The 8,746-nt window shown below is 52.2% G+C and overlaps 1 protein-coding gene across 6 annotated transcripts in view; it reads right to left on the bottom strand.

The window, feature by feature from the left end:
• Positions 1–1,790: 1,790 nt before the first annotated feature.
• CDK20 (cyclin dependent kinase 20) overlaps positions 1,791–8,746 on the bottom strand; it is an 8,959-nt gene continuing 2,003 nt past the window's right edge. For 2 of the 6 annotated variants that reach the window (XM_025358808.1, XM_025358807.1), the window contains exons 3-7: positions 6,294–6,482; positions 5,923–6,044; positions 4,944–5,067; positions 4,344–4,499; positions 1,791–2,809 (exon numbers count right to left, since the gene is read on the bottom strand). In XM_025358808.1, coding sequence (XP_025214593.1) covers positions 2,612–2,809; positions 4,344–4,499; positions 4,944–5,067; positions 5,923–6,044; positions 6,294–6,482 — 789 coding nt within the window. In that variant the 3' untranslated portion in view covers positions 1,791–2,611. Of the gene's footprint in view, positions 2,810–3,242; positions 3,322–4,343; positions 4,500–4,943; positions 5,068–5,714; positions 5,778–5,922; positions 6,045–6,293; positions 6,483–8,746 lie in introns of all 6 variants that reach the window. The other 4 variants (XM_025358810.1, XM_025358806.1, XM_025358811.1 and 1 more) reach the window with 4 other exon arrangements.

Below are 8,746 nucleotides of genomic sequence, written 5' to 3' on the forward strand. Positions count from 1 at the left end.
TCTGGGCCTGGAGATTACATAATGAAAATATTTTAATTTGGAGGTTCAATTCCTTTTTAACAGTTTTAAGACACTTCAGGGGTTTTTGATTATTGCAAGTTGAATTTTTCTATGGATTTGTCAATTTTACCAAAATTTCGCATGTATAAAGTTACTTCTAATAGCCTTAGTCTTTTGAATCCTATTCATTTCTAATATTGATAATATTTGAGACTATATTATTAGGTACATACAAATTTGGAAAATTTTACCAATGAACTGAATATAATTAGAACTGAATGTGTTTACCACTAGTAATGATTTTTGCCTTGAAATTGTATCTTATACTAAATAACAGCTCTTTGCCTTAAAATCTTTTTTTTTTTTTTTGAGACGAGAGTCTCTCACTCGCACGATCTCGGCTCACTGCAACCTCTGTCTCCCAGGTTTAAGCGATTCTCCTGCCTCAGTCTCCCAAGTAGCTGGGATTACAGGCATGCACCACCACACCCAGCTAATATTTGTATTTTTAGTAGAGATGGGATTTCACCATGTTGGCCAGGGTGGTCTTGAACTCCCAACCTCGGCCTCCCAAAGTGTTGGGATTACAGGCATGAGCCACTGCGCCTGGCCTCTATTATTTGGTATCAAATAACTACACCACATTTTCGGTTTCTGTATGCATAGTAAATCATTTTTTATCCTTTTAATTGCAAATGTTATATACATTTTAGAGTTCTCTTTGAAGTTCTCTTAGAAGCTTACAGTCTGCAAAAGATGTGGCTGGAGAAATAAAAATAGGCCATATCATGAAAACATCAGACTTTACTGAAAGCCAAGAACAAGGGCTGAATGTTTTCTCTCTCCACTGTGCTTGATGGCCAACATCTGTAGCAGTGTTAGTGACCCTCAGTGCTCACAGAAGAGTTTATCCACATGAAGCATAAAATAAACATTTTTAAAATAAAGGATGACTGGCGCTGGGCATGGTGGCTCACGCCTATAATCTCAGCACTTTGGGAGGCCCAGGCGGGCAGATCACGAGGTCAGGAGATCAAGACCATCCTGGCTAACACAGTGAAACCCTGTCTCTAGTAAAAATACAAAAATTAGCCAGGTGTGGTGGCACCCACCTGTAGTCTCAGCTACTCAGGAGGCTGAGGCAGGAAAATCACTTGAACCCAGGAGGCGGAGATTGCAGTGAGCCGAGGTCACGCCATGCACTCCAGCCTGGGCGACAGAGCAAGGCTCCATCAAAAAATAAATAAAAATAAAAATAAAAATAAAGGATGGCTAAGAATAAGTTTCCCTAGTCTGTTTTTATCCTTGAACCACAATCATACTCTTTATTATTATTATTATTATTTTATTTTTTTTTTTTTTGAGACGGAGTCTTGCTTTGCCGCCCAGGCTGGAGTGCAGTGGCCGGATCTCAGCTCACTGCAAGCTCCGCCTCCCGGGTTCACGCCATTCTCCTGCCTCAGCCTCCCAAGTAGCTGGGACTACAGGCGCCCGCCACCTCGCCCGGCTAGTTTTTCTGTATTTTTTAGTAGAGACGGGGTTTCACCATGTCGGCCAGGATGGTCTCGATCTCCTGACCTCGTGATCCGCCCGTCTCGGCCTCCCAAAGTGCTGGGATTACAGGCTTGAGCCACCGCGCCCGGCCCTCTTTATTATTATATAAACTTTTAAATATTGATATCTGATACCGTAAGTCCTTCCATCATTTCCTCTTATGCATCTGGTTCCACTTCCTTCTATGTGTTTTTTATAATCGCCTTATCAAATTATTATAAGGAAAAAACACTGGCTGGGATTATATTGGGATTTATTAAATTTATAAATTAATTCCAGGAACGCTTGTTTCCTTATATACACAGCTGCTTGTGGCTCACACTCATCCTGAGGGAGTAGATGTTGGTAAACCAGCCTCATGTGCGGAGGCTCTCCTGCTGGATCCCCAACTGGAGCCATCCCTGGGCCTAGACTTCTGTCTCCCTCACTTGCAAATGAGTGCTCAGTCATGTGAAGCACACAGGAGGCCCTCAGGGCAAAAGTGGCTATGTCTGGTGCTACCTTCCCCATGAGACAGTGCCACCTTAGCCATTTCCCTTGGGAGAAATGGAGGAGGATCAGACATAAGGCAGAGCCACCTGAGGTTTTTAGAATCTATAATCTCACATACTGAACTAGTGTTTAATGGCTTTGAGAATAAAACCAAACCAAATCTTCCTTCTACTTGAGTTTCCAACATAAGGACACCTTAACTCTCTGCACTTCTCCTTGACCAGGAGGCAGCACTCGGGGAAGCAGCATCAAGGCAGGCAGTGCCATTCTGCATAGGCAGGCCTTGACTGGCAGCAGAGCTCACTGTTCTGATGAGCACACAGAAGTTAAGGCTTACCAAGCACAGGCCGTCAATCTCCTCTGCTCAGCTGGATGTTCTCATGCTCTTGGCTGGGAACATGACCTCTGCTTTGAAACCAACTCTCACAAGGGCTAAGGGGCAGGGTGTGGTGTGGGCCCAGTGTGGGCATGGGGAGGCCTTGGAGGGTGGAACCAGGCAGGTGGCAGAGGAACAGGTGGACTGAGTGGTCCTGAGGAGCAGGCAGACAGGATCAGGGCCAACTTCTCACCCCTCCGGGATGAAAGGCCGGATCAGCTCTGGGTTCAACAGCGACTCCTCAAGAGGCCGGTCCACGTGGAAGTCATGGATGTGGGGGGGCCCTGGATGGGCCTTGGGGGCAGGTCCCCCTAGACGCTGAGGAATCGGCAGCTCAGATGGATGGGCAGGCAGGGGAGCTGTGAAGAAGTACTGATGGAGGAGAGCCTGAGGGTGGCAAGTAAAGAACAAGCAGAAGGAAACTAGTCACCTCCCTGTCCCCACCTCAGGCAGATGTTCCTTCATCTATGCATTCAGCTGACTCAGTGTGTCTGGGTGTTTTCTGAGCATCTACTATGTCTGAAGCACTGTTCCAGAAGCTGGGGACATAGCCGTTAATAAAACAGACAAAAGCTGTTTTTCTGACATAGGTGGCGGTGGGGGGTAATAAACAAGATGAAGTAAAATACACAATATGTCAGATAATGATTAGTGCAGTGGAAAAGAGAAAGCAAGACAGAGGAATGAGGAATCCTGGAGAGAGGTTGCAGATCTGAAGAGTCATAAGGGAAGGCCCTCTGAGAGGCGACATTTAAGCCAAGACTTGAGACATAAGCAAGTGGGACATGAGGCTCCAGGGCAGGGACAAAAGTGTACAGACCCCTGGGGCTGGAAAGGAGTGAGCACAGGGCACAAGACCAGGCAGCGTCATAAGGCGACGGCACCCAAGCATATGACATCTGTGGGCCACAGAAAGGACCCTGGCTTTTCCTCTGAGATGGAGCCACAGGAGGGCCCTGGCAGAGAAGGAATGTGTCCTATTCTACTTGGATAAAGTTACTCTCTCTGCCAGGTGGAAAAGAGATTACATGGGATGAGGGGAGACCCAGATTCTGGGAGGTAATCCAAGAGATAACGGTCGCACGGCTTGGGTACACTGTGGACACAGAGCCCACAGGAGCTGCTGACACTGGAGACCGAGAGGGTGTATGTGAACACATGCTGCTGGTGCTGAGTGCAGGGAGGGGACAGGGACCCCTGAGAGAGACACCCTGACACGTGTCAGCCCATGCTCCTATGGTCCTCATCGTCCTCCCAGGCCTTCCAGCCATAACCAGCCTTCCTGGGTCCTCTCCTCCAGGCCGCTGCACACCATTTCTCCCTTCAGCGAACACCACCTCAAACATCTCGTGCTTAAACCTGCCCTCCACCAGGAAGCTTTGCTTGAGCCCACAGTCGGCCTCGCCTCTCTCCTGGGGCTCCCACACCTGGAGAACATGACCTCTTGTGACCATTTGGGCCTGGAGCTACCTCACCACCAGAAGTACCCTGTGGAGGCGGGTCTGATTGTTTACCCTCTGGGTGGGGCCCAGGACAATCCCTGCACGTGCCAGATGTGCAGAAAGTACTTGCTAATGGAATAAAGGAATGAGTCCCCAGTGACTCTCTTACTGTATCTGCCATAGGGTCGGGGCAGCCCAGAAGCCAGCACCCTGGACATGCGCTCTCCTGTGAGTTGGGCATGCCCCTCTTGTGGGCCACCCTCAGGGGAAGTCTGGGGATGTCCATGAGGTCTACTCATGAGAGGCACACCTGCTCCAAGGCCCCTGTCCCCTGGGTTCCAGATGCCTGGTGCTGGTCCACGCCCATCACAGGTTCTGAGGGTCGCTGACTTGATGGGGTCACGTGGCTACCAAGTACAAAGTACCAGGGCAATGGGGAGGGGAGCTGAAGGAGCAGAGACCATGGCCTCTGGCCCTACCTTGGAAGCTGCGATGCGCTGGCGAGGAGGGTAGAGGAGGAACTGACCCAGCAGATCCAATGCCTGGGGAGAGGCGTCGGGCAGTACCTCCTCCAGGGGCACAGGCGCCTGCTCCTTAAAGGAGATCTTGTTGTAGTCCGGCAGCTCAGTGAGCTCCTGGGCCAGGGAGAAGGAACAAGGTATAATGAGAGTAGTCCCCGACCCTTGCCATGCCCTCTGCTGTTAGCTCTCAGCCCCTAACACACTCTCACATGGGGGGTGCTCTCCCACCCGTGTGTTTCCCCGACCCATCATTCATTCACTCACCCACCCCTATATTCCTTCATCCATCCCCTTGCCCTCTCAGATGACAGCTCTGTGCACAGCTTGCTAAGACACTGCACATGTGTGTACTGGGGTGAAAGGGACAAAGGACAGGACCTACCCCAACCTGCATGACAGCAGGAGGAGGAACCCCTGAGTTGGGCCGGGACAGTGGTGCCTGTCCATCAAGGGGGGTTGGGGCCAGGAGAGAGAAGGTTCAGGGGAGGGAGTGGTTACTTGCTGTTGGGAGTGGAGTAAACCTGCCCCACACCCACCTCACCAAGGGCCCCTACAAACCGGCCAGACTTGAGGGTTTGGTGTGCCCAAGATGCGAAGCACATAGCAAAGCTGTTCAATGTCGTTCTCGCCCGGGAAAAGGGGGGACCCATTCAACAGCTCCCCCATGATGCAGCCAACGGCCCTGTGAACACAGAGCCCCAAGCAGCTCAGAGATCTCCCACCATGGACCACAGACCCACCCACAGAGCAGCTCTAACACTGCACTCCAGGGCAAGGCCCCACAAGCCAACCCTGGAGCCTCACGTTCAGAGGCCCAGTCCCTGAACCCTCAAAGCCCTCAACCCTATAACCCAGAGCAAAGCCCCAGCTGTTCCAAGACTTCTCAGAGACTCCTGTTCTAGGACGCTTCTGGGTCAGACCTGCAAACCTGCCCCAAATCTCAGAACCATGGGCATTGCCAACTATCTTCTTCCTGCAAAAAAAGCTCAGAGCTTTCATGTCCAAGGACACGGGCCTCTGACCAGCTCAGAAATACCATATTCTGGGATCTAACTCCAGCACACACCAGCTCAGACCACCTCCCCACCTAGCCCAGAAAGCTTCCCACCTGGGGCCACCATTCTCATCCCACCTGGCCCCCACCCAGCTCGAAAACATCATAGTGAGGAACCCCAACCCCAAAGTGCTCAGAATACCCCAACGGGGAAAACACCCTTAAGGGAGCCTAAACTCCCACCAGGGAAAAGACCACCAAACAGCTCAGAGACCTCAGAGCCTAGCAGAAATCCATGAGCCATGTTACCCTTTGACCACCCACGGGGGTCTCACCACAGATCGACGCCCTGGTCATACTGGCGGGCACCATACAGGAGCTCAGGGGCTCGGTACCACCTGCAAGGAAGAGGGCTGGTAGGCACTGGGCTGAGAAAAGGATGCCTGGGGAGGTGACCCCAGCTCCATGAGCAATGTCTGGAGAAAAGGCCCAGAAGCATCTCTTCCCCATGGAGAGGACTGGAAGGGGTCTGGCCCTCCCTACCTGGTGGCCACCTGGTGTGTGTAGAGGCGGCTGCCGTCTGGGGAAAAGACTCGGGCCAGGCCAAAGTCCGCTATCTTGAGCTGGCCTGAGGCGCTGATGAGCAGGTTGGCAGGTTTCAGGTCCTGGGAGTACCAAAAGAAGCATCAGTCCCTCCAAATCCCCCACAGGACCTTGGGACAGGTGGGCTTGGCAGTCTAACCACCCAGGTCAGCCCTGGTCCCCGCCTCCTCCAGGGCCATGCCCTGGCCGCTTACCTGGAGGCCTTGACCAGCTCTGTCCCAACTTCTTATCACACTTTTTACAAGGGCTAGCCCCACCCCCAAGCCGAGTCAGCTCCCCAGACCCCATGTCCGGCCTATGCTGAGACTGACCCGATGCACAATGTTGTTGGCATGGCAGAAGGCGACGCCCTTGAGCAGCATCTGCAGGTAGCTCTTGACCTGTGCCTGGGCTAGTGGCCTCTGGGCATGGCGCACCACCTCAGCCAGGTCTGACAGCATGAACTCAAAGGCCAGCACAAAGCCTGCACCGTGTGGGAACACAGCCTTCAGCTGCACCACCTGTGGGCAGGACATCCTGTTAGCCCCCAGACTCAAGTCACCAGACCCTCTCTGTGACCCTGAGACCCCAGCCCATGCCCTGACAGAGGACCCTGTATCCAGAAAGAAAGCGAAGAAGGTGACATGGACCTGAGCTAAGAATCAGAGCTCCGTGCTCATGATTTGCTCTGCTCTCCTGAGGTAAGGTGGGCCCCCACTCTAGTTCTCCATGAACACTAAAAGAAAAGGTCTAAAAAAGGTCATTTAGTGGCACCATCTGGTCCGCCCACCCAGCCCACCTGCCTGAAAATCATCTGGATGGTCGCACATGAAATGGTCACACAGGTCTCCTCCTGTTTCCTCTAGAGCCATTGAATCCCAGCACCAAGGAAAGGACACCAGGAATCCCACCCTTCCCAGTGCTGGGACAGCTACAGACACATCACAAACACTGAGGCCACCACTGTCAGAGGAGCCAGGCTACACAGAGCAGTGAGCTGAAAGACAGGACTCTTAATGAGCTCACAGCGCAGAGGACAATTTAACAAATAAATGAACAAATGGGATATATTTAGATTCTGTAAGTACAGGAACCAAAATACAAGGGGGCCGAGCGTGCCTTCTCATGCCTGTAATCCCAGCACTTTGGGAGGCCAAGGTAGGCAGATGGCTTGAACCGAGGTGTTTGAGACCAGCCTGGGCAACATGGTGAAACCTTGTCTCTACAAAAAATTAGCCAGGCGTGGTGGCACATGCCTGTAGTCCTAGCTACTTGGCAGGCTGAGGTGGGAGGATCACCTGAGCCCAGAAGGTTGAGACTACAGGGAGCCAAAATCACACTTCCACCCTCCAGCCTGGGTGACAGAGTGAGACCCTGTATCCAAAAACAAAATCAACAGAAATATGAGAGGATAGTGTGACTCTGTGAGTGGAGAAAAGGATACTTCTTTATTTAGGTGGGTGGGGCTAGATGAAGACCCAGTTTTGGGGATCTGGGGTGAAGCTCTGAGCAGGAGGAAAAGCAAGTGCAAGGCCCTAACGCCAGCACAGAAGGAGGCTAGAGGGATGTGAGAACATGAGGTCATTTAAGGGAAGGATGTGTCTGCCCTGTTCTGTGCTCCTGGACCCTAGGTAGGTGCTGGTCACTGGAGCGATGCCTAAGAAGCTGTGTTGAATGAGAGAAAAGGGAGAGGCCAGCTGGAGGTGGGCACATGGTGATAGTGCTCTAAGTGTGAAGAGAAGCCACCAGGGCTCTTTATGCAGGGGAGCCGATGACTTACATTTTTGACAAAGCCCTCCAGACTGTGGCTACGGAGAGCAGTGGGGAGGCTGCCGCTGTCATTCTGATGAGTGGTGATGACGACTTGGGCAAGGAGCAAATCTAGAGTATGTTTTAAAGTTAGAACCTTCAGGCCGGGCGCGGTGGCTCAAGCCTGTAATTCCAGCACTTTGGGAGGCCGAGACGGGCGGATCACGAGGTCAGGAGATTGAGACCATCCTGGCTAACATGGTGAAACCCCGTCTCTACTAAAAATTACAAAAAACTAGCCGGGCGAGGTGGCGGGCGCCTGTAGTCCCAGCTACTCGGGAGGCTGAGGCAGGAGAATGGCGTGAACCCGGGAGGCGGANTAGTCCCAGCTACTCGGGAGGCTGAGGCAGGAGAATGGCGTGAACCCGGGAGGCGGAGCTTGCAGTGAGCCGAGATCCGGCCACTGCACTCCAGCCTGGGCGACAGAGGGAGACTCCGCCTCAAAAAAAAAAAAAAAAAAAAAAAGTTAGAACCTTCAGAATTGCTGACCAACTGGATGCAGGGACCATATCACCAGCTTCCTTATGAATCTCTCTCCACCCATCCCACACATGTCTGTCTGAAAGCCCTTTTATCTTCCTCAAAAAATCAAAATGGCCTGATTGCTGTCTTCTGATTTTTCAGGTAGTACACAACCATTTAACAGATCAAAACGCATGCACACATTCAGGTAAGACATAAAATCCGAGGCCGGGCGCGGTGGCTCAAGCCTGTAATCCCAGCACTTTGGGAGGCCGAGGCGGGTGGATCACGAGGTCAGGAGATCGAGACCATCCTGGCTAACATGGTGAAACCCCGTCTCTACTAAAAATACAAAAAACTAGCCGGGCGTGGTGGCGGGCGCCTGTAGTCCCAGCTACTCGGAGGCTGAGGCGGGAGAATGGCGTGAACCCGGGAGGCGGAGCTTGCAGCGAGCCGAGATCGCGCCACTGCACTCCAGCCTGGGCGACACAGCGAGACTCCGTCTCAAAAAAAA

This window comes from Theropithecus gelada, chromosome 15 (genome assembly GCF_003255815.1).
Source record: "Theropithecus gelada isolate Dixy chromosome 15, Tgel_1.0, whole genome shotgun sequence".
Classification (NCBI taxonomy): Eukaryota; Metazoa; Chordata; class Mammalia; order Primates; family Cercopithecidae; genus Theropithecus; species Theropithecus gelada.